At 41.8% G+C, this 25,438-nt stretch overlaps 1 protein-coding gene across 13 annotated transcripts in view; it reads left to right on the top strand.

Annotated features, from left to right (window-relative positions):
- Nucleotides 1–25,438, top strand: part of Fbxo38 (F-box protein 38) — a 44,805-nt gene that overhangs the window by 17,717 nt on the left and 1,650 nt on the right. For 3 of the 13 annotated variants that reach the window (NM_001361089.1, NM_001361091.1, XM_030250265.1), the window contains exons 6-21: nucleotides 321–458; nucleotides 1,458–1,595; nucleotides 3,877–3,970; nucleotides 4,885–5,015; nucleotides 8,627–8,797; nucleotides 9,657–9,799; nucleotides 10,322–10,464; nucleotides 11,180–11,393; nucleotides 12,536–12,655; nucleotides 14,004–14,183; nucleotides 15,600–16,352; nucleotides 20,033–20,133; nucleotides 20,335–20,437; nucleotides 23,147–23,313; nucleotides 24,398–24,543; nucleotides 25,106–25,209. In NM_001361089.1, coding sequence (NP_001348018.1) covers nucleotides 9,778–9,799; nucleotides 10,322–10,464; nucleotides 11,180–11,393; nucleotides 12,536–12,655; nucleotides 14,004–14,183; nucleotides 15,600–16,352; nucleotides 20,033–20,133; nucleotides 20,335–20,437; nucleotides 23,147–23,313; nucleotides 24,398–24,543; nucleotides 25,106–25,209 — 2,053 coding nt within the window. In that variant the 5' untranslated portion in view covers nucleotides 321–458; nucleotides 1,458–1,595; nucleotides 3,877–3,970; ... (1 more) ...; nucleotides 8,627–8,797; nucleotides 9,657–9,777. Of the gene's footprint in view, nucleotides 1–320; nucleotides 459–1,457; nucleotides 1,596–3,876; nucleotides 3,971–4,884; nucleotides 5,016–8,626; nucleotides 8,798–9,656; nucleotides 9,800–10,321; nucleotides 10,465–11,179; nucleotides 11,394–12,535; nucleotides 12,656–14,003; nucleotides 14,184–15,599; nucleotides 16,353–16,817; nucleotides 17,594–20,032; nucleotides 20,134–20,334; nucleotides 20,438–23,146; nucleotides 23,314–24,397; nucleotides 24,544–25,105; nucleotides 25,210–25,438 lie in introns of those variants that run through there. The other 10 variants (NM_134136.4, XM_030250263.1, XM_030250264.1 and 7 more) reach the window with 6 other exon arrangements.

Genomic DNA, 25,438 nt, shown 5'->3' with positions numbered 1-25,438 from the left:
TTGTGTTAACTGACCTCTGTCTTCACAGTTGTGCTTGGAGAAACTTAGTTTTTCTTTAAGTCTTACAAGGTATGGCTATGAGATAGATGTGTGTTTTAAACACAGAAATAGATTTTAAGTCCCATTCTTTATAATGCAGTTTGCATGAAAGTTCTTTAATAGTTCTTTAACCGAATCTGGTAGACTTTAACTGTGTAATTGGTTCTGGTAGAAATCTCCTTGTATGATAGACTGTCCATTGAAAACTGGACTCTAGCACACTGTATGCAGACTACAGAGTATGTTTGTCACTTTGTTGTTCTTTTGTGTGTGTGCTCTAGGTGTCAATGTTCCTGAAATCCCTTGTATCCCTATGCTAAGGCACCTGTACATGAAGTGGGTGAGACTCACTAAACCACAGCCGTTTAAAGATTTCCTTTGCATCAGCTTGCGAACTTTTGTCATGAGGAACTGTGCAGGTAATCCTATACAGTTATGGGCAAATGTCGGAAAATGTCATAGTCATCTCTGCATTTTTACTGAAAATTGTGTTATTATTATCTACATCTTTTGAGTCATACAATTTGTGAATGTAGTATAACTTTTGTTTTAGTTGAAATATATTAGCAAAGCAAACAAATAACAACAGACTAGCTTAGTGTTTTATAAGCTTAACTCTTAGTCCATTGGATTGTTTTAATAAATTTCAGCCTTTTTAGTTTCTGATTTTCTAAGTATTAAGAACAGTATTTCACATTAAGCATTGTTTTTATGATGTTCCTCAGCTAAGCAAAGCCTTTAGCACCCTAGTCTGTGGTCCGCACTGCCAGGGGTAACTTCTCGCTAATGTAATAAGACCTGCGTGCTGTCTGCACGGCCGTGCAGGCTCTTACCCTGCATTGTTGTTGCCCACTGTTGTCTTACCCTGAGATGCAGAGGTCCTCTTCCAAGTTTATTCGTGGTTTTTATAGTCTGCTTCTCTTGGCATTTCTTTCTCTTCTCTTTGTTCCTTTTTATGGAGGGCAGCATGTCTTTGGCACTTCATATATTTGGCTTATATCCTTTCAGGATTATTTCCATGCTGTTTCTCTATTGGAAGTCTTAATGGACAGGGCTATGCTCTTGTGGTCTTCCCTTGTCTCTAATACACTGTTGGACATAAAGAGATGCTAAAATGGTAAAGCTGCTCATGAGTGAAGGATCAAATTTTCTTCTTGAACTTTTTGTTCCATTTGTTGTTTTGAAATGAAAATTATTGACTTAAGTATATTTTCAAAACATACTGCATATCTCAACAGTTTTGAACATTCTTATGCTGAACAAATTTATGGTTAGCAGACTAGCACTTGATTTGAAAAAAGCTTGGAGCCCAGACAACCACCAATAGTCTGTCATAAATTATTCAATCTCTATTTTGAAAAAGTTATCTTTTAAGATAGTTTACTATATTAGGATTTGTTGTTGTTTGCTTATTCCAGGACCAACAAACTCCTTGAAATACGTGCCCTTGGTAACAGGTCTGGCATCTGCCCGTAACCTGGAACACTTGGAAATGGTTCGAGTCCCTTTCCTGGGAGGTCTCATCCAACACGTGGTTGAAGACAGCTGGAGATCAGGTATCCATTTCTTTTAGTTACAAAACAGTTTTTAAAATTGTCTTCTAATTTTTTTTTTTGCTTTGTTTTGTTGTCTCTTAATGTTTTTTTAAATAATATTGGTAATTGTCTTTGCCTTTTTTATGGTGTATTCGATGAAGGTAAGTAAGTATCCATGAGCACAGGCTAGTATTCCTTGCCTTTTATGCATGCTAAACCTTCTCAAGATAGAGTGGTGAGGCAGGCTTTCTGGTTTGTTTATACTTGGTAAATGAACCCTGCCTTCTTCTATTGAGCTCAGTCTTAGAACTGCTGACCCAGTGGCCCTGTGAGGAGAGACACTGCATGGCTTGAACATCTTAGGTCTCCAAATGAGCTCAGGCTTTAGAAATGCTTTTGTGTCTGGTATTTGTCATAGTGTATAGAAGTTCCCATGCCTGTTCCTGAACACTAGCTGCATCTGTCAGATAATAGCTCTTCATATCCCTTAGCTGCAAGGGAGAGGAAGCTAACAGTTTGCTAATCATTTCATTGGTAAGAAAGTATTGGCATAGATCTATAGTACTTAAAACTAGAAGTGCAGTTAATGCAAGTTATTAATAAAGTAAGATGGAAAAGAAAGTAAAATGAAAAAAATTACTAGACTGGAACCTCCTCCATTAACACTGATACCGTGAAGACGAGGTTAATACTGTTGAAGCATGTTGTAGACATATTATCACATGTCAAGTCGGGATGAGATCCCCGCATTGCACTGAATCAGAGATGGGAATACACTCCCTCCAGACCAGCAGCATTGCGTTTATTTTTATTACAGTAAACAAGATAAAAGTCAAAAGAGTAAAGAAGACTGCAGTGTCTGTCCATGAGAGTGGAGGCCTGAAGCTTGCTGACAGACGCTGTCTCTCATGATTAAGACATGACGAAGAGGGAAAGGCAGTCTATACAGAGTGGGAGGGAGGAGGAGGAGATCTTGAGTATGGATCTCTTACAGCAGGCTTGCAGTAAGAATATATAAAGAATTCTTGAAATTAAGAAACATGCAGGTATCCCAGTAGGAAAATGGAAAGGGCTAATACATAACCTTCACATAGGACTTTATCCACATGATGGGTAAATGTGAATAAAAGAGAAACTGTCACAAGACTTAGGAAGTACAAAATAAAGCTAATGTGTGCCGCAGAAGCACTGATATTATTAATATGAGATACAGTCATGTTGCCTGGGCCATGCACCATCAGGACAATGCTGAGAGTATGATACTTCTATACTTGGGTAGATATACTCTGCCAACATTGACCATGCACACAACATTTGTCTTCTTGGCTTTAAACCCAACAGAAAAGAATTTATCTTTACCCAGAAATGCATGTGAGATACGTTCATAGAAGCATTGTTGGTAATAGGCTCCCAAATAGGACAGCCAGACATTGATCATCCATAAGATAGATAATTAGTGTGGCATAGTCACATGCTGCTCTGCACAGTGCAAAGGATCAAACTGAGAGTCACCCACAGCAGTGTGGTTGAATCACATAGCAGCGTTTGGTCAAGGAAACCAGACATAAAAGTATACATACCTAGTGACTTTGTGTTCAAGCGGAATCATTTTGCTATGCACTAATGATTTTTGTCTGCTGCCCTTCCTTTTGGTGTGATACCTTTCACAAAAAGTATAAGGGCTGTAGAAGTGCCTCTGTGGGTAAAGCACTTGCTCTATGACCAAGCTGGACCTGGCCCAGCACTCAAAAGACTTACATAGGCCACATGCATCTGTAACACTGGCACTAGGAGGTGGAGACAGACGATGGCCAGCCAGGGGAGCCACAATGACAAGTTCTAGTTTCAGGAAAGCATAAGGTGACAAGGAATAAAGGAACCTCTGGTTCCCATGTGGGTGTGTGCACTGGTACATGCACACAGGAAATTCATTGATTAGTTACAACAAAATTCGAAGTCAAACATGAAAAGGAGTTAAATCAGTGCTGCCTGGTTCTGTGATACACTGGAGGTTCAGGATTTGACCAGGAGGGGGCAGGCTTTCTGTAGTTCCTCATGGGTTTTCAGCATTTGCTTTGCCCTTCCTTAGTCTTGAAGTGTTCAGATGCTCCAAGGATGTTTCCAGAATGAGTATCTGTTTTGTGGAGTAACCGCTAGGAATAATTCACCTTGAGGTAATTTGATGGTAGCCGCAAAGCATTTACTTCTAACCAGGAATTGCTTTCTAAGGCATGTATAACTCCCTTACCAAAAGTTCTGCCCTCAGAGAAATGTTTCTTTTTGTTTCTTTTTCTTTAATTAGGTGGTTTTAGGAACTTGCACACTATTGTCTTAGGAGCTTGCAAGAATGCCCTGGAAGTAGACCTTGGCTACCTCATCATCACTGCTGCGCGAAGGTAGGTCTTAACATTACTTACATTTTCTTCTTCTACAATTACAAGTTTTAGAAAACTTGGGGGCTAATGTATCTATCTATACATACTTGTGGATAAAATTTAATTATGTCTCACTTGGATCTGATATACAAAGGAACTACTTCAGTAGCAGGTGATATCACTTCATGTTTGTCTGACGTCAGAGCTTTGGACTGCATTCTAGTGGGTCAGCCCTAGAAGGGCATATAGTATCATTGCATAGGAAAGCAGTGTCTGAGTGCAGTAGACGTTGGTGACACTGGTATCTGAAGCCCTCCCCAGCCATTCTCCATCTGTATTTGATTTTCTGAATTGTTTTAGTCGATGATAAACTTCCTAGCCAGAAATCTGTCTTAAGTCAGCCTTAGCAGTGTCACATATCCATAATCTTTTAAATGTCTTCATATCACTTCTTACTACATTAGCAGTTTCCCACCTCTTAGTGATCTATCTCTATGTGTGTTTTTACATTTTCCTTAAGTTGAAATTTTTTATTAGTTTATTAAAATTTTTACCAGTTTATACCAATAATAGACTATTTAAAAAAAAACCCAGAAGAGTGTTTCTAAATTTAATTTAGTGGTAACATACCACAGGTGTGTATCCTTTATTAAAGTAAAGTGGGCAGGTTCTAGGGTTCTTCCTGTATGATTTATTGTTACTAATTGAATAGCTAAGTGTACTGCCTAGTGTGAGGCTGCACTTGAAAAGAGAAATCTCAGGGGGTTTGTTTGGTTGATTTGTTGCTGTTGTTGTTGTTGCATGTTTTCTAATGGAAAGAGAAAAGTTCTTGACACCTGTGGTAACTTTTGTAAAATTATAAAGTTGTTTCTAAGTTCTGTTACGGGAAGAATCGGAGTCCATTGTTTTCCGATAACATGTTTTTCTGTTTGTAGGTTACATGAAGTTCGCATCCAGCCTTCTTTAACCAAAGATGGTGTCTTTTCTGCCCTAAAGATGGCAGAATTGGAGTTTCCCCAGTTTGAAACCCTTCATCTGGGATATGTAGATGAGTTCTTGCTACAGAGTAAGCCATCATGCTTTACTACCTGGATGGGCTGTGGAAAACGTTGGATATACTGAAATCTGAATATTCTGTCTTTATTTTCTTGACTATAAACCGACCTAGTGTCTTAAGTGCTTGCATGTGTTGGAGAAGAGTTGGTTTACATCCATGTACTGACTTCCTTTTCCACGTGGCCGCTGGTGTGAGCAGCTGTTGGGGCTGGAGTGATTAGCCCTGGGTGAAGAAAACCTTTATCTAGGCTTGCAGTTGTCTTTACTCTGCCTGTTTGTTTCTGACTCAGCCTCGTTTTCTCAGAATGTCTTTCATAGTTCCCTTTGTTGGATGTGGTCCGTCACAGTTCCTGGAGCTGTTGATGGTTTCCTCAGCTGCAGCCCCATTCTTTGCTCATAGTTTGCATTTCCATAATAAGGCAGCTGGGATTCTGGACTTTGCAGATACTGTGAGCACACAGTGCTTAGTATCCATTTTACGGTAATTGATGCTGGCTCGATAACATTTTGGGTATGCAGTCACAATTAGGAACTCATCCCTTAGGGTTGAATTCAAGTCAGTCAAATTTATTACTCCAACTGTTTTCCCACATGACATTTGTAATATAGTTAAAATTTACAACAATGTGTTTTCATTTTATCAAGAATTTATAAACATTCTTGAATCTCCACTGTCATCCCAGATGGTTGTGTTTCCTTTGGATCTAATTTGCATTATAGAACATGAAAGGTAAAACACTCTTGACCAAGACAGCCTAGGACAGTCCTGGACGGAACCCATGCCTCCGAGCTTCCTTGTTCATCTCAGAGTGTTACATATGTTACAGTATGGCAGCTGTGCTTTCGTTCATTTCTTTTCCTCCTCCTCTGTCTTTGAACTTCTCATTAGCTTACATGCAAGATTCTACTAAAAAAAAAATGATTTGTAGACAATTTAATACCAGAACCACTTTTAATCTGTGTAGCTTGAAAACTGAGGTTTTTATCTGAACAGCATTAAGAGGCTAAGATAGTAGAAAGGTTTCATAGAAAATTGACACTTTTCTTATCCAGCGTTTCTGGTTATGAAAGAAGCTGCTCGTATCCTGTTTCTGTGCCATCGGTGTGTAGATGCCCTAATGTCAGAATGTGTTCTTTATAGGACTTTTTGCTCCAAAGATCTCAGCTTAACAATATCCCTATCCTCAGGCTAGCCGCCTTTAGGACTCCTGAAGGGTAACCTGTTGTGAAAACCCCACTTGCAGTGAGGGAAAGGTGGGCGCATCCTGTATTTACACCAGTTCTGCCCTGTTATATTTCTCTTACCTCACCACATGTAAGATATAAACACTAGAGCTTGACTACCATTATTTCATACTTAGTAGGCTCTTGGTGTCAGTCTTTTTATAAGCCCTTCCCTGCTAAATCTATTCTGCCTGCCTATATGGGGACCCTGCTTCTCCAGAGACTGCCAGGGAGTCTGTAAGGATAAGTCTTAGGTTACAGGCCATCTTAGGAAGGATGGATAAAAGCTAGGGAATTGAGTCAGTGGGTATAGTGATTGCCAGGCTAGCATGAGGACTTGTGTTTCCCAGAAGTGACATAAAGCTAGATGTGGTAACGCTTGTCTCAAGAATCCCAGTTATAACGCCAGCTTTCCGTTAGACAGGTGGGGGTATAGACAGGCCAGTCCCTGGATGTTCTCACGACAGCTAGCCTGCCATTGCATCAGTACAAGAAGTTCTTTCTCAAATAATATAGAAGACAAAGACCAACGTCAGAGACATAGACGGCACACAGATGTGCCCATACACACAAGGCAAAAACTAAAGATGGAGAAGTAGTCAGTGCTCATTCTTGCTCTTCCATTTCATCTGCCGTCATAGTAATTCCTTTCTTGAAGCAGGAAGGTGAAGGAATGGGATCCTCTTGTAGAACTCAAGTCACTTTTTTGGTCTGGCAAAATAGCTAAGTAGAAACATCATCTTTGTCCTCTAGCAGATCAGGGTAATGAGTACTTAAAGACTGCTGCTGTGATCTAGAAATAAAGGTGGCTGGAATCAAGGACCCAAGGAATACTTGGAGAAGGAGTCTTAGTTAATGCATTTGTTCTCTCAGAGCTTTGTGGGAAGCTGGTCAGGGTGGAAATTCAGGAATATACACTGAAGTTCTAGAACGAGAGAGAGGGCGAGGGAGAGAGAGAGAGAGAATTGAGAGTTGTCTATTGTTAATCATAAGGTTATATAGTAAGATACTTAAGTACTTCCCTACTTTTCTCTTTAATGGCTCTGAGGAGACATTGAAAAAGATGATAAATACAGCCAAGTTTGGTGGTACAGAGCTGAAGGAAGAATTAGAAATGCAAGCTCATCCCTTGGTAAATAACAAGCTAGACAGCATCCTAGGCTCTGTGAGACAATCTCAAAGCAGAATAGCAGCAGAAACATAATACATTTATAGCAGTCTTTAATATTTGAAGTAAGTAGTGGTTTTTACCTTTAGCTGCCCTGTAAGCTAAAGAAGAAGAGAAAAGGAACAGAAATGAACTCCTGATATCATGAGGATTTTAAGAATTAAAACCAGTAGAAAGCCCTAGGAGCAGGAATGGATTGCATTGAGGCAGGACATGCATTTGTCCTTTTACAGTGGAGCATTTATGTGCACACCTAGTAAATAGAGTCAGTATGAGACCTCACTCATCATAAGGGAAAACTCAGTCTTCAAGTCCAAAAAGTAGCAAGGAGGCTGATGTTTAGGATGGTGTAAGATGACTTCTGCAAGAATACCAGCAGATACTGATGCTGGGTAGTTATAGAGTGTGAACTATGTGGGAAGTAAATGGTGGTGCTCGGGGTGGAGTGATAGTTAACATGTAGTTCTACACATTTCAAGCTAAAATGCACATTGCTCTATTGTTCAAGGCAGTTTCACGAAGAGCAACTGAGTTTTCTTTATAGGGTTGTTCAGTTACTTTCAAGAAGGGAAACCGGGAAAGGGGACAACATTTGAAATGTAAATAAAGAAAATATCCAGTAAAAGAAAAAAATATATATGTGTGGTAGGTAGACTCCTAGTACCACCCTACATACTGAGAATACAATTGACGTTAACAGACAAGCCTTCAAAGAGCTCTTATGTTTAACTGTCCTGGAGAGTGAGGACCGCCCGTGTGGAAGAGAGAACGTCAATATGCAAGTGTCTGAGTTAGAATCCAATTCAGGGGGACAGGTTGACACCTATCACCTATGCTGTGGGCTCCATAGTGAGTTTCCCATGGAGTTTAAAAACTTGATCATTATAATATTCACATATACTTAATTGTATATGAGAGAGATTCATTTTTATGGTTTTGGTTTTCTTCTTAAAAGATAAAATTAAAACTTCATAGTTATATGAGCCAGTACATCTCTCAGTTATACTTTTTCCTCTTTCTTAACAGTTGAAGATTTATCTCCTATTTGCTATTCCTGAATTTTAACACAAATTCTAGTTTGTATAAGAACGCTACCATATATTCTGAACACTCACTTTAAATATGAAGTCTACCTGATAATGACCATTGGTAGAACATGAAAGAGTAAGGGACCAAGTTGTCAGCACTCCATGACACTGAGACTCTCTTTGACATTGATTTCTTTCTAGGCAGAATGGCGAATGCAGATTTGGTGAAGTATGGCTTGGCTGATGTGGTAGAAAATCCTGGTATCATTACTGATATAGGGATGAAGGCAGTCAATGAAGTTTTTTCCTGTATCAAATATCTGGCAATTTATAACTGTCCTCATCTACACAACCCATACAATTGGATCTCAGGTACTGTAAACTTGAAAATACTGCTCTGTTTTTTGGCAGTGAAATAATGTGTTTTCTTTAATGTGACATTATATTCCTAATATAGATATTTTATGTACATATTATCTTATGAGGAATGTTTGTAAAAGTTCTGAGAACCATTATTCACTGAGCTGGAAAAATCCTTCAGTTTTAAAGCTCTTAGCATAAATGTTTGCACTGCCCCAGTTATAGATTCGGTGCCCTGGTTTCACATGCACATCTTTCCACAGAAGACTGAGTCACAGCCCAGATCCTAGACTATTGTTTCCTTGAGAAGATGGCACATTGTCTGGAAAGACAAACTACAGGCAGATTTCTAAACTCTTCCTTACGTGACTTCTGAAACTAACCTGAAGTGAAAGGTTTTATTGACCAGAAGTCCTATTCCGTCTCAGTTCTCCTGCCTCCCCTTATCCCGTATACAGTGAATTCCATACTTGACCTTTTTCCTTATGGCACAAGTTCATGTTCTCTAAGAGTAATGATGTTTATAGCCGTTGACTGTCTGTGCTCACAAGGCTTTAAGTAGATTAGCAATTTGAGGATAAGTTTCTTGTGATGCCTACGTTAACCACACCAAGACCCTTGCACTTCTTACTGAGGCCTTGGCCTCTGCTGTCAGAGCCATTGCCACGATCTGCACCTCACTGCAGAGTCACTCGCAGGACTGTTCAGTGCTCTCGAGCCTCTTCTGAGATGGCGTGTGCCACAGGGACTATACCTCACCTATCAGTGGCCCACATGTTACTGGAAATTAGGAATTTTAGTATACAGCAGGTATAGATCACTTTAAAAAATAACATTTATTGGGTTTTTGGTTTGTTTTTCTTAAATACAGAAGAGTATAAAGAAGAAAACAAAAAATGGCTTATAATCCCATCATTCAGAACTCCTGTTAACACTTAAATTAAAGTAATACATGCACTTGATAAATTTCAGACAGTGCAGAAAGGTACAAAATGAAAGTCTCCTCTTCTCAAGGTAACCATCATCAACAGTTTCTTATATATTCTTCTGGACAAATGACTTTGTGCATATTACATCCTATGCATTTATAGCATTTAAAGTGATTTATAGACAGACAGATCTTCTGTGTGTACACCGTCCTGTGCCTTATTTTTCGTACTAAGTATGTTTGGGAGAGCTGTCCATCTCAGTAAGCATATAGTTCTTCTCATTCTGTCAAAGTAGGTGCATCTGTTTGACTAAGTGAATGTGCCATGCTTGCTTTACCCAGTGTCCTGTTGCTTAAAGGCATGAAGGCTGATGAAGGGATGACATGTGACTCAGGGCCACCTCAGTCTCACTTCAGTGTCTCCTGTGCCATGTATTTCTCACAGTGAAATTAACTATGGCAGCAGCATAGTAGGGAATCATCAAGCCTGAAAGTCCAGGAAGCCAGCAAGTTACTCAGAGAACAAGGATTGCAAGGAAAGTCTTTTGTGATGTGCTGCAAAACCTCACCAGTTGCTTGAGGATGTTCTGTTATGTCACTTTCAACAGACCACTCGAGGTGGATGCGACTGGTTGATATCAACCTCGTGCGGTGCCATGCTTTGAAGCTGGATTCTTTTGGCCAGTTTGTTGAATTATTGCCCAGCCTGGAATTTATTTCTCTGGACCAGATGTTCCGTGAGCCACCCAAGGTAAATCACGGTTGAGAGGTTTTGCATTGTGTTCATTTCAGTCTGTTTTGATAGAGGAAAGAAAGGAAAACAGGCTGGTATTTGCTTCTTCTTAATAAGTGTGCTCTTATGCTGTTATATAGTTGTAACTTTATAAAGTTCCATCTTCAGTGAAGGTGTAATGTTTGTACTAATGGCTGGCCTCTTGTTATTATCAGTGACTATTAATTAAGGGCTCTTAAGAGAAGGGAAAGGAAGAACGAGGATGCTGCCTCCTTTTTGTAAATTAAGAGTAAGATGGAAGTGAAGCTGCAAATCTGAGTTAGGGCGGCGTCTTCTAAAGTCCTTAGGAACTAGTCAGCAGGAACTTAGGTCTAAGGAGTGGGTATTTGCTTTGGAAATGCTGTGGCTCTGCTCTCACTGGTGACTGTTAGTGGGAAAAGCATAGGACTTGAGGTCCCAGAACCTGTTTTCAGTTCCCAGCTAAACCACTTACTGGTCGTGCACTGTCACATAGATCTCTCCCAGTATGCTCCTGCCGCTTACAAACCAGGCTAGTAGTGCTTTATTGCTTGAAATGTTGTGAGCCTTGAATGATCCTTTTATAAGTATTTTAAAACATTTCTTAAGTTGTCCTTTTAAATACTAGTCCTTATATGAAGATGAAATGAAAGGTTACTAATGAGGTATTATGTGTAGTATCCCAAATCAAGAAGTACATGGTGTGTTTGCCTAGGGCTGTGCTCGAGTTGGTCTGAGTGCAGGAACTGGAATTGGGGTTTCCTCAGCGCTTGTCAGCAACCAGAATTCCAACAATGACAATGACAATAATGCTCCAAATAACAACGCCAACCTCCATGATAACAATCACCATCACCCAGATGATTCGGATGACGACAATGACTTTCGTCCAGACCTACAAGCAGGAGAGGCACAATTTGCAGCCGATGGTAACTCAGATCTTTCATGAGCTCCAGATACAAATGAATTTGCTTTGGCTTGTGTGGTCTCATCTTTCTTGCTTGAGCTTGTCACTCTTTGTCTACAGACACAGAATCTATAAGAAGATTCAGAGAACGGGAATGGTAATTGATCCTGGGGATTAGGGTACATTGGTAGCATTAGAGGCCTAATTTAACTGAGTTTTGACTCTGGGGTCTGTGGCAAAGCAGCCTCTCACACTATTGAAATGAGAAAGAAATGAGCACCAGCTGTAGTCATGGACAAATAGAAAATCTTCACAGCCATGCAGCAGAGGAAGCACATGTACTAATTCCAATTGATAAAATCTCAGCTCTGCAATTACCTGCCTGATGCTTTAATAGTTATTGGCCAGCTGCTGTATGTCAACCCATGTGCCAAGAGGTTCCTTCTACATACCCTTCTAATGAGAAAGGAGGCTCTGGGGCGCTTTCCTTACCGGGTATTCTAGCTTCTCAGTTGATTTCTCAAAGCTAGAAAAGTAATCCCTGCAGCCATCTCTGTCTTTCTCTTGTCTACTCCTGTAGATATTGTAACTTAAGAAATAGGGTGTCCTGTTCCTGTGGGAAGACTTATCATTGAAGGCATCTTGTGAACACTGAAGAACACCCAGCATTTAGATGCCATTAAACTATTATGAACTATATGTAGTTGATTAACGGTTTTTGCCATGCATTAATCAATAGATGACAGCCTAACCTCAAGAATGTCCCTAAGAAAGGTAGAATTTGAGTTTGCATTGTCAGGATAGCCCGGATAAGACAGCAGCTAACCCGAGGCTCATTGTTCATAAGATGATAATCAAGCAAATACCTTAATGGAGACAGCATCCAGCTATCCCCTTCAGGGAGGAATACCGTCTTTTGTCTCAACTGTGACCTTTTCCCTGCTTTCAACTTACATTGGTTCATGAAATAATCCTTTTCTATCTGTGATTTCCTTTTCTGTTGATTAGCTGGTCATTTCTTTGTCTCTACTGAAGCAGTTACAGGCTGCTCTTGTAAAAGCAGGCCTCACCATGACAGGGTGTTCTGTCCTCATCACTGCCACAATCTTACAGGCATTGTAGATATTTGTGTTTTCTTTAGTTTCTACTTTATTTTTATTTAAGCGTTGAATGAGATGGAAGACATGGTCCAGGAAGATGGAGAACTGGTAGCCGAGAGTGGAAATGGTATGCCAGCTCACAATCGGGAAGTTCTTCCTGTGGATGCTGATGAGGAACAAGCAGGTAATTGTGTCAGTCTTTGTACATCCATCCTTAGGACATTAGAGTCAAGTGTAATAGAGAGTAGGAAGTGCTGAGAACAGCTCTGCTGTGTTGTCTGCTGTTCACTATTGAGAATGGCTAGAAGTCATGGCTAGTCTCTTGTGTGTTATGCATCTGTATCTTAAGTGATTGTTTCCTTTGGTTTTGTTTTTTTCTTTTCTTTGTAGCTGCAGCCACCAACTGCTTTTTCTTATTTCACTGTCTCATGTGTGGATGTAGAAAAAGAAAGCACTCAGATTGTTGAGAGAAGTAACCCCATTAAGTACATTTCTGTTTGTATGAGTAGTGTTCAGTGCACACAGCAAGGTGTGTATGTGTGTGTTGTCTGTGTGTCTCTGTGTGTGTGTGTGTGTGTGTGTGTGTGTGTGTGTGTGTGTATGTTTGTATAGCAAGAAGTCATAAATGTGAGAGGTTGGCGAAGAGGTATGAAAAATGAAGTGAGTAAATGCCCGTTTATGGAAGGCCCACAAACAAAAAGAAAGAAAAAAAGAAAAAGAAATGTGCTTGTACTCTGACCTCATTTCAGAGGGGAAGAGGGGCTAGACCAAGGCTGCTCTGGGTGAGTAAGTAGACCAGAGCCTAGTCTCTGACTCCATGGCAGGATAGTGCCGTACACCTTTAGATGCCCCTGACCAGCTCTTTGCTTTATGATGAGAGGTTAGAATGCAGCACTGTCCTTCCTGGTTTGCTGTCATGGTACCTCGTTACACATGGTACCTCACTTACCCAGCAGACTCACTGGGTGTCAGCTTGCCAGGCTTGTACAGTGTGACGTGGAAAGGCAGACACCAGGTCCGTTGCAGCTTGTATTTTGTTAGTCGTACTAATGTCAGTCACTCGTCAGCATCAGGTCAGAAGAGCAGAAGGTCTGAATTTGTGCTACTGCGTGCTTTACACAGGTATCCGTCCACTACCAAAGGCAACACGAGGTCCTCAAGTTAGGCCAGCACTCCCCACCCACTCCATGCATTCTGAGCTTTATCTTCTGTGCTTTGGCTTATGTATTTGCAACATTGGGAAACTGTAGCTTAGTCTTTAAAATACTGCAACTGTTTCTTTGGCTGTATTAGGATGACCTATTATGTTGTCTGAAAAGTTGGGACAGATGTTTTAATCCACTTCTAGTTGCCATCCTAGTCATAATGTTGTCATAATGGCTTTACCTTGTTAAAATGCTGTCACAGAATCTCACCTGAGTATTTGTTTGACTACAATAAGTGACAGAGGCCTGTACCCAAAGCATCACTATGACCCCAGATCTCTGAAATAGTACTTTCTGTGAGAGGTTTTCTTGTGCTTTTTGTTTTAGGACCTAGTGGTCTACAACGCGTGGTAAAACCTACACCAATTGCTGATCACGATTCAGAGAGCGATGATGAAGAAGATAGTTTAGAACTCCAAGAAGTCTGGGCTCCTAAGAATGGCACCCGGCGTTACTCAGAGCGGGAAGAAAAGACTGGAGACTCAGGACAGTCCAGGGAAACGGCAGGTGAGAGGATGCCCGACTCTGTCTTGCAGTGGGAGACTGCAGAAGCACTCTACTCAGTCTCCATGATGTGTGTGCACTGCAGCTCACAGAGCAGCTTACACATCTAGGAAGCAAGGAAGGAAAGGCTGAGCCGGAGAGTGGCCCTACTGCCGCGGAGGAGGAGGGCGGGGAGGTAGAGCATGAGGAGTCTCAGTGGGCCTCAGGTAGCTGTGGCCACTCAACAGCCGATCGACCCTCTGGCCACTTGTAGGCTGGATCCTGTGGCTGCTGCAGTACTTGAGGGAGTCCTGCAGTACAGGAAAGCAGGGTTCCCTTTGTTATGTGGGGGTTGGTTGGTGCTGAGGGTTTGGACCGAGGCCTTTAGCATGCAAGGCAAGCACTCTGCCATTGACTGTATCTCCAGCTCCCTAAAATATGTTGGTTTTTTTATTTGTTTTTTAATAATTCCTGGCTTCCCTTTCATCCCAGGCAACAGTGTATTCTATTTGCCTTACGAGGAAGCATAGTTGTTCTCTCTCTCAGGTTCACAGTTCTTCCTTGCCCAGCTTTTCCTCAGTTCTCAGAGCCCTGTGCTCCGGACTTTTAGCAGCGGATACTTCTTTCCAACTCTCTTGACTTTCACTAAACTGTGCGCTCTTTTCCTCTTTACTCCTTAGTGTGTTTGAATGTTCAGTACACAGTTAACACTGTGCCTGAGTCATGTATAATCTTTATTTTGGAAAGCTCAGGTTTTTTGGGCTTACAGTAATTTACTAACCACTGGCTGATTATTCAATTTTTAGTTCACTCTTTTTAAAATTCAAATAATATACTGTGGCTGAAAAGACGCTTCAAGGAGACTGAAATGTAGCAGGAGTGGGACCAGCTGACTAAGAATTTTTCCTAGAAAATTCATTTTCTAAATCAGGCAACTAAAGCCTGTGCTGGCCAGAAGCCAGCCTTCTTTGCTTATTCTGTCTGTATTCATGGAGCCTTGCTGTGCTGTAGTGACCTTGCCGGTGCTGTGAAGGGTCGGGTTCCAGCTGTCCCTAAGAGCCTTTAGTCCAGTTGAAGTCGGGTAGAAAACTTAGATCACAGTCTTTCAGGACTTTCTGTAGTGGCCTTAGGGTGGGGCACAGCAAGGGACTGCACAGCACCCCAGGCCCTTGGGTGCTGAGGTGGGCCTGTATTGAGGGAGACGTTGGGACCAGGTGAAGGGTGCAGGTAGAGGGGGCCAGAAGGGAAGTTCCTTTCAAATCAGATCGTGGAGGCTTTAGTGGGCAAGCTGGAGGGAAGCACTACAGATGGGTGCAGCGCTTTGTAGCAGTGAAGGAGACAGTCAGGCGACTGTAGTCTCCTGTTGTAGATTTACTCTTGCCTTTTGTCCAGAATTTGTACTGAAATCTTTTCTTCCGGTCACTCTCCTTTTTCTGTAAGCAGTAAGTGGGAAAGGCAAGACTCCACTTCGAAAGAGGTGCAACAACTCCCACCAGACGGGCCAGGCGAAGCCGTTTCCCCTGGAGGAGAGCAGCTGTGAGAAAGGCTGTCAGGTGACCAGTGAGCAGATCAAAGCCGATATGAAAGCAGCTAGGGATGTTTCTGAAAAGAAAAAATCCAAGGATGTCTATCCCAGCTGCAGCAGCAGCAGCAGCAGCACAGCCGCCAGCACAGCGGGAAACGCCAGCTCACCCAGCACTGCTTCCCAGAGCCCGGACTTTGCAAGGACGGTGACCAGCAGCGGCTCTTCCGAGCCGAGCCCTCCAGAAGTAGATGTATCCAGGCAGTGTGTCTGCTCCCCTGGTGGGTCAGAGGACTCTGAGGCCATGGAGGAGGGAGATGCAGAGAGCTCTGTCTGCCCCAGATGCTGCTGTCTCAGGCCCCAGGAGTCTCAAAGGAGAACTGGCAGGTGTTCTGATGAGGAGCGTCCTTCAACCAGCCGAGCCTGTGTTGTGAATGGCGCGGATGGTACGAGATCCGCCTTTTCCTTTAGGACTCTGCCACAAGGGGGGTCTTCAGGCCCAGCACATGATGAGAGGACTAATGGGAGTGGCTGTGGGGCTACAGGTGAGGACAGGAGGGGGAGCTCCCAGCCTGAGAGTTGTGACGTGCAGTCTAATGAAGACTATCCTCGGAGGCCCCTAACCAGGGCCAGGAGCAGACTGTCCCATGTACCGCTGATATCTGAGTCAGGTATGACAATGCTCCCAGGATTAGCCACTGCAGGGCAGGGCTGGAGAATGGCCCGAGCTTGTTTCATGAGTTTCCTTATAAAAAGCTAATTGATGGTAAATGATACTCTATTTGGGAGTTCTGTGGATCATAGAAACTTTTAAATAATTTTTAAAAAGTGTTTTGGTGGAAACAGATGTAAAACATTTTGAATCCAGAAAATTGAGAATCATTTCACCTTTAAGAAAAGTTAAATCCTGTGTTTGCCCTGAATGCATTCTGATTCTGATGCCTGAGCCCGCGTAGGCATAGGAGTGTTGGTCCACCCCACGCTTAGGCTGCCTCGGGAAGACCTAGTGCCTAGGGGAAGGTAGGAGCACGAGGTAGCTGGGTTGATGAAATTTCCTGTGTGTCTCTGGGCCTGCCTCTGGGTTTTAGTGATTGGTTTTTGTTTTTGTTCTTTCCTGAACTCTATTTTGCTTCCAGCTAGGGTTAGCAGGAGACAAACAGGTAAGTAAGGCGCTGTCCTCAGATTGTTTGGGTGATGGCACACACACATGCACGCACGCACACACATGTGCACACACGCACGCGCACACACGCACAATTTATGTTTCTGTTCTAAGATGATCCTTCTTGCTTTTATTAAATTACTAATATACACCAGCCGATAGGAATGGATTTTAATTTTCTCTAAGCATCTCAATTTTAAAATCTTAAAATCAGTCCCACAACAGAGGCATGGCCTGCTTTTTCATGTACTAAACACACTGAATTTATGAGGTATCAAGCTCACAAAAGCAAGCTTTCTAAGTGTAAGACTTAACCTATGATGTGCAGATATTCCTAGTGATTGAAATTCATTTAAAACATGTTGTATTTGAAGATACAGTGTGTTCTTTAAACTCTGATCTGTTATGTAATAAAAATACTTTTCCCAGCTTGAATTTTAGATGTTTTATGATAGTCTTAAAAAACATATAGAAAAAAATGTCTAACATGACCATTTTGAAGTTTGCAGCTAGCTCAGTAGCACTGATGGTCACACTTGCACCTGACACCAACAGCCAGCTTCTTTATCATGCTCAATCTGAACCGCAGCCCTGGCTCTACCCACTGTGAGACTTCAGGTGCCTGCTTTGGGGCTCTGTGAAGTCAGATGTACAAGCTTTCCTTACTCTGTAAAAGGCCTGCCCTCATATGCTCTAGAGAAACGGTCTCGGCTTCTCCTTTATTAAATGCCTCTGTTTATGTCCTCTTTAGTTATGTCAGAGTTTGTAATAACTTTAAGTTGACTGATGAAAACATCTTTCCACACTGAGTCCTATTTGAGAACTATTATGTATGTCGGGTTGTTTGGTGTCTGTCTCTGAAGTTTTTCAGTTGATTTTAGAACCTTTTTTTTAACATGAACCATTTATATTAATTGCTATTTTTTGAGGTTCTTTGGGGGAGGGGCATTGGGGGGTTCTTATTACTTTTTCTGTTTTATTCTCATCTGTCACATGGTCTGACTTTTTCAGAGGTTAAATAATTCCCTGGATAAAAACAAGAAGAATTTCACTTTAACATTTTCTACTGTTTTCCTCATTTTTATTTTTCTGTTTGAGATAACTTTTTTTTTAGTGCATAAATTAGTTCTGGATATTTTTAAAACATCATGCAAATGTCCAATTTACTTTTAAGAAGTCTTCTGGGAAGATAAGAAATCAAAACTTTCTAAAAGTATTTTATTTATGAAACATATCACAGAATACCTAATGTGGTTGTGAACGAGTAGCATTTATTAAAATGGTTCTTACAGTTGCTGAGCTCTGTCCTTGGTACTCTGAGGCTGGTCTGATCTGCTTTTTTCCAGAGTGCCTTTAACACCCACACTTGTAATGCTGTGTTTTGTTGTCTGTCTGTGCGGTAGAGCAGGGGCCGCACACGGCAAGGACGTTGTTTGCCTTTCTCTTCCCGGTCTCTTGCACTGTCTTATGCACAGTGTGAGGCCGAGTGAACGATGTGAGTGAAGTGTAGTCGCCATGAGGTACGTTGTTGCTAGAGAGTACAGAATCATTAGAAGTGGTCCCTGACAGGAAGGAAGATGGGAAGAAGAATAGGTGTAGGACGTTCCTTGGACTTGTGGAAACATTTGCTCAAAATCATCTACAAGTAAACTGTCGCTTCATTCACTAGCTTTTGTAGAAAACACAAACCAATCCTGTCCGCGTGGAGAGCAGGGAGCATAACCAGAACACGGGCAGGGGGGGGGGGGGTCAGGAAGGGGAGCAGCTTGAGGTTGGGTCATAGAGGAGAAGGCTGAAGACCAGTGGCTGCTGGACGATTGAAGCAGGCCTCTGTGGTTTGTTTGCACTTTGATGATGGCTTGAGGAGTTCTAAGAGGTCTGAATCCTGGTGCTGGTGTGATGTGCTGCCTTTAGCTGGCTTTTGGTCATGGAGATAACTTTTGCCAGAAGTTTGTTCAAGATACGGTTGGATGAATAAAACTACCTCTCACTTTGCCTTCGACAAAACATCTACTTCAGATGTTTGGAATAATAGAATTTTATAGGTTCCAACCAAGAAAACTGGTAGGTTAAAAATAACATACTGACTAGTTCTAAGATATTGTCAAATCCTGAGCCTTTGATACCCATTGGCAGGATCTGTGCGTATAGGAGTGATGGTTGATAAATTAGCATCAGGGCTGTCTGTATTCACTGTTTGCACGTTGCTAGCTATTATACTATTATATGTCAAAAATGAGATTTTTTCAACATAGATTTAATAGAGTGTATGGGTTTATGTTTAGACCTTGCTTTTAAATAAAATTCTATTTGTTCTTATAATTAAATTATAAAATTTTAGTAGAATAAAATTCAGGTTAAACCGCTCTAGAAAATATTATAGGCCTGGTAACCTACTGACTAGAGCCAGTTTGAGTGGATTGACTCTTAGCATGTACTTAACATCTCGGCAAGCTAGTTTGCCTTCCTTATGTAAACATAAGCTATGTTGCAGTGCTGTTGTAAGAGTTCAGTGGGTTAATAAAGGAGAGCACTTAGAGCAGCGCAGCACACAGGGCGGGGAGTGCTTAGGACCTGCCGTGCTGAGCGCCAAGGCTCTCAGTCAGTCTTCATTCCACTGAATAGTGGCTGACATTAAAAGAACAGTTGCTCCAAGTTAACTTTTACTAATATGGAGACAGGCATATTGGGAAATACAGAACGCTATATACTAGTTGGAGGTCCAGACCAATCTGTAAGAACCAAATGATGATTGACTATGACCAAGATGGGACATCTTTCAAACACATCGGTAGGGGAGACAGTGGAGACCTGCGGAGTGGAATAACACAGTTCCTGTGAGGTCCAGTGAGGCGTTTACTCCAGTGTCAGGATTGGCACATACTCAGCTAAGCAGCAGCCATTGCGAAGGTTTTGTAGTAGCGAGTAATGAGTTGAATTCCCCAGAGGTATCTATAATGGGATGAGTCTCACGCTAAAGCCGAGACCATGGATATGATTTGGGAGTCGCATATAGAATGGGATGCTCTCGGTAGGAGGGGCGATTGTGGCTTGGAACAGTCTTTTTCAGAAATGTCACCTAACTTTTTCAACAACTAAATTGAGATTTGAGAGTTAGGATATATGTAACTGAGTATGCTCTATGAGAGGAAGCAAAGAAGGATGCAATTTGGATTTTTTTTTTCATAGAAGTTGCCAAAACAAAGCCATGCCATGCCATGAAACGAAAGCGAACTGCAGATAAGTCTACCAGCACCAGTGACCCTGTGATTGAAGATGACCACGTACAGGTAAAGAAGAAAGCTCAGCTGTCACCATCCAACCCAGCTCATGCAAAGAAACGAACGTTTTAGCTTTCTGTACTACGTTCTAAAGAGAAAATTTGGTTAACAGCCTCTAGGATGTCACAGTGAAAACGCTTTACCCTTAAAGAAAGCAAAGCATTGGGAAGGTTCCACTCCCTTGTAACTCCTAAACTTTCATCATTGTAGGTTCTTGTATTAAAATCCAAAAATCTTGTTGGAGTCACAATGACCAATTGTGGAATCACAGATCTAGTACTGAAAGACTGCCCCAAGATGATGTTCATCCATGGTATGTACCTGGGGTTGTATTTCTATAAAAGCATCATGAAACCATTAGAGAATTAAGCAGGCTGCAACTCCAGCTACCCAGGAAACTGCGACTGGAGGATTACAAATTTAAGGTCAACTTGTGCCACACAGCAAGATTTAATCACACAATTTAAAAGTTTATGAATGAAACTGCGTATGTGTTTGTCTAGCACTGGCGATGCAGCTCAGTGTAGAGTGTTTGCTGCTTTGCATGCGTGACATCCTAGGTTCAAACCTCAGTAGTGCCAAGCAAGCAAAAGTGAATTCTATACAGAAGTGGCATTGTTACTTTTCACAGGAATGTTTTGTGCTGTCTTTAATTTTGTCTTTGTTGTACGATTTTCACAGAATTATTCTGTAGTGAGGGTCCCCCTGCTGGAGCTTGGTCCTTTTGTATGCAAGTTAACTGCCCCGTAGCGTGGAGGAGCAGCTTCATGGCATGAGAGGCTGAAGTCAGCTATACCTCAGCTTGGCTCTGGGCAAAGGGGTGTAAAGGTGCGGGGAGAGAGTAGCTGGGCCCCCGGTGCTTTGCTGCTCTGTGCTTGGTAATGTGCTGGAAAAATCCTTAGTTCCTGGCTCCGTGTTGCTGCTCCCAGTCCACTCTCCGGGCCCGTGCACACAGTTCTGTTTCTACCATATCTTTTCATTTAATACACTCCTGCAAACCTTCCCTGTCCTTCTTTACAGGTCTGTCTCAAATATAGGCTGTTCTGGTTGAGATTTTAAAGTTTGAGGTGTTTATTATATCCATTTATAATGAGTTCTTTAATTTAAAATTAAAATTTTTATATCCCTATTTTAAAAAAAAATAATCTAGGCTGGGGTTGTGGCATACACCTTTGATCCAAATAACCAGGAGGCAAAATTAGGCAGTACTCTTGAGTTTGAAGCCTGCCTGGTCTACACAGCGAGTTCCAGGCCAGCCGAGGCTACACAGGGAGGTCATGCATCATGTGTTTAAAAAAAAAAAAAAATCAAGATCTGCCATCTTCCCTTCCTTAGACAGATTACATGTTGTGTGTTCATTTTCTTAAGTACGTAGAATATTACATAATTTTGGTTACATCATATGGCATTTGGCATTTGTTTTTGTTAAAGGCAGTGGTTGTGTATGTGTGTGTATACACAACATGGCACAGGGTGTGATCACTGGAAAACACCTTATACAACCAGGCATGACTCACACCTGTAATGTTAGCACTTAAGAGGCTGAAGCAGGAGGATTGCTGTGAACCCAGTGTCAGCCTGGGCCACAGAGCAAAACCTTTTTCTCAGGGAAACATTTCACAGTTACAACTTTCTGCTATGTTAGTATTGCAGAAATGTTGTTAAAGCACAGTATTTCCATTTTCCATTTCCTGTGGTACTGATGATAAGCAAAGAAATTTCATGAATTCCATTAAAAGGCACCTTCCAAGCCTATCATAAAATGGGAGAATAGAAAAAGGACAGATCAGACCTCTCCTGAATCCTGTAGGATGGCAAACTGTTCAAGCTGCAAAATTTTGAATTTGTTTGTTTGTTTGTTTTATTTCAACCAACAAGTTTGTCCCCATAGACTATCTAATCAGGTCACTGCCTCCTTTTCGAGTTTCTTGCAACAGAAAGCTCCGAACGGGGCACACCAGGCTTGCACCCCTGGCTGTTGCTCAGGACTCCACTGTCTGTGTCTGGGAGTCTGAAACAGCCTCCCCACGCTCCGGTGGGGAGCGTGAGAAGCACTTGTCAGCGGCACTGCCTTTACTGCGGGCCTTACCCCACGCTTCTCCTGTCTTCCTAACCTACTGATGGGTCATGTGTCCTCAGCTCTGCTTTCTGCCCTTGAAACCAAGTTGTTGAGTTCAGCTTGTCCCGAGACACAGAGTCTGAAGGCAGGCTGCTGGCACTGTTAGACATGGAAGTGAGTTCCAGGGTACAGTGCTCTGGAAGGTGATGATGCTTGTGTTGAGGATCTTGTAGAAGATGCCTTTGTGAAAAGTTTAAAGGGTTGGGCAATTCAGCCTTGTGGCTTTATAATCACATCCATTTAATTCTCTCTGAAGTTGAACTAGCCAATTTAAACCTAGGAAGAAGCAGGCTGGGGTGCAGTTGGTAACTTAGTTAAGTGTGGTGAGTAGCAGACACTTTGCTCTGACTCTGTCTGCTGGGTTGAACTGGAAGAAGAATCATGTTTTAGATAACCATTCAGTAGATCTTGCCATAGTACTAAAATGGAGAGCCACAGATTTCAGAAACCACAGATTTCTGTGCTTTTTCTCAAGATACTGTTTCTATATTGTTGCAGGAATTAAAATTAACTGTTCAATTCCTATCATTAAATACAAGGTAATATTTGTGAATTCTTCCAGGAGTGACCTTTAACTATACAGTCATGTCACATTCCATAAACTTAATTATTAAAGAAATGGCTCCTGGGAAGTTCATATTTGGGCAGGTCAACTTGTAGGACTTAATTTCTTTAGTAGGCAAAGGTGGAGGCAAGGAGAGCCTTGATGTCCCTCTACCATGAGAACTGCTGACTTCTTCTGAACTTGAGTCATGTTGTCAAATCATAGCTGCTATGTGTGACCAGGGTAGTAGCTGTGTCTACAAGCACAATGCCTGTGCTACTATTGTTCCAGAGATGCTTCCAGAATATGCTTTCACTCTTAGATAAATTATTTATAGAGCTTATTGTTTTATTTTATAGCTACCAGGTGCAGGGTACTGAAGCATTTAAAGGTAGAAAATGCACCAATTGTAAACCGATTTGACTATGCACAGTGCAAGAAACTAAATATGGACCAGGTACTAGACCAAATACTGAGGATGCCTCCGGAGAGGAACCGGATCATCTACCTGCGCCCAATGCAGCAGGTAACAAGCTCTGCTTTTTAGGATAAGATCCACATCGTGCTAATGTTTGTTTGTTTGTTTGGTCCGTTTTGTTCAACTCTCAGTAATGATTCTTTAAAATCTCTGGAGTTTTTATAACCGAGCCATATTGTCCTGTCAGTATTGCTTTTTAAAGCTTTTCTTCTAGATCTTTAGGTATCGTTAGCATTTACACAGTACTCATTCAGCAAGCGAGACGTTGACTGTTGACTAAGAATATGTGCTCAGATCACAGACTTCCTGGTTCAGATTCTGCTTTGACATAAAGCAAGTTCTTTAACTTTTGTCTCTCAGTTTCTTATATGTAAAATTAGAATTCTACTTAGCAGTCTTGTGCTATTTTAATTAATATATAATATACTAGGACAGTTGCTGGTATTTCATAAGCAATAGTATAACTGTAGTAAGTTAAGTATATATGTAGGATAATGCTTGTTGCTAAAAGGAAATATTAAACATCTCCTGGATTCTGCAACTAAGACCCTTAAAATCAGTTCATCAAATTCGTAAGTGTCTTAATACTTAAAACTGGTTCCCTGCTTACAAATAGACTTCCTCTAGGAAGTTTACCTTTCTCTAAAGGAGTTAAGCTCATTCCCCACTGAAAGCAAGAAGATGCTGCAGAGCTAGAGGGGAAAGGCATCCATGAGAGAGTTCTGGCAATGCAGAATCCACAAGGAGGCACGAAACACACTGTCCTTAAAACCTAGCCGTCATTCTGTTAGGACTGACCTTCCACACTCAGTTCTGTAGTGCAGCCTGTAATGACACCACTTAAGGCCATCTCAGAAGATGTGGAGTGGCTAGAGATGAGTTCCCGCTTCGGCCCCCTCTGTCTTAACAGCTCCTTTAAAAGCAGTTAGGGAGAGGAGGGAATGGCTGAGTCAGCCGTGTAGGGAATTTGCTGTCTTCATCCAAACACGGCAGGCTGTACTCTGGGACAGAGCTTGTTACTCCCATTTTCACATCTGCCAGGGTTTTCAAAACAGCAGCTTTTCAGGGTCTTGGAGATGGGTGTATCAGCCTTAATCGTAGCCCAAAGACCTTTTTCTGGTGCCATCCCCAGGTAGACACACTAACTCTGGAGCAGAAGCTCTTCAGCGGGCCCTACCCCTATCACATCTGCATCATCCACGAGTTCAGCAATCCTCCCAACGTGCGGAACAAGGTGCGCATCCGCAATTGGATGGACACGATAGCCAACATCAATCAGTAAGTGGGCCCCGGTGTCCTTTTTCATTCTCTCTCCAGTTGGCGCTTCTTGGGGTCACACCCTGGTTCTATATGTTAAATGACTGCATTGTAAAAAGCTGATGAAGAAAATGACACTTTTAAAAGCATGCATGTATTCATGAAACATTTTATTCAAACTCAGAGGAGAAATTATAAACACTACATGCATGTTTCACGTTATCTCTTGGGCTGTGGAGGATGGAAAAGAAATTGAGTTAATGGCAGTTTTGAGACTGATGTTTCACTTTTCAGAAAAGTGGTTTATTCTTTTGTCAGACAAACACTGTACTAATTATCCACAACATAGAATCCATTTGCTCAAAGACTTCCTGTTTTCTTTCCTTAAGATGATTTGAAAGATACTAAAGACTGTATCTTAGACCTGATTAGACTCATTCTCCAGTTGGGGTGACTAGAGCTGTCAGAGATCTGTCCGGCCCGAGATGGTCAGGAGAGTCTAAGCCCACACAGGTGCTTTTACCCAACGTTCTAGGTCATGGTCTATTTGCTTGATTTTTTTTTTTTTTCCTGTTGCCTCCAGAGAGCTCATTAAATACGAATTCTTCCTGGAAGCCACTCGGACTGAAGAGGATTTAAAGAAGTACCCTAAGTATCCCTGGGGGAGAGAAATCTACACTTTAGAGGGTAAGATTTACCTAGACTGTAGGGCTAAATTGTAAGCTGTGAACTAGGTGGGAGGGCATGGGGGAATGGGGGATGGAGGGTCTTAGCAGTCATCGGGTGAATGAGAGGTTTGCATCCCTGCAAGACGCAGAGAGTGGATACATATTGTGTGTCTGTGGATCTTTACCATCCCTAGAATACTCAGTATCTGTTGACACACAGAAGGTGAATGAAGATGAAGAGGTACGGT

The sequence above is a fragment of the Mus musculus genome, chromosome 18, assembly GCF_000001635.26.
Source record: "Mus musculus strain C57BL/6J chromosome 18, GRCm38.p6 C57BL/6J".
NCBI classification, from domain to species: domain Eukaryota; kingdom Metazoa; phylum Chordata; class Mammalia; order Rodentia; family Muridae; genus Mus; species Mus musculus.
The sequence above is the reverse complement of the archived record's forward strand: the minus strand, read 5'-3'. Positions and strand labels throughout refer to the sequence as shown.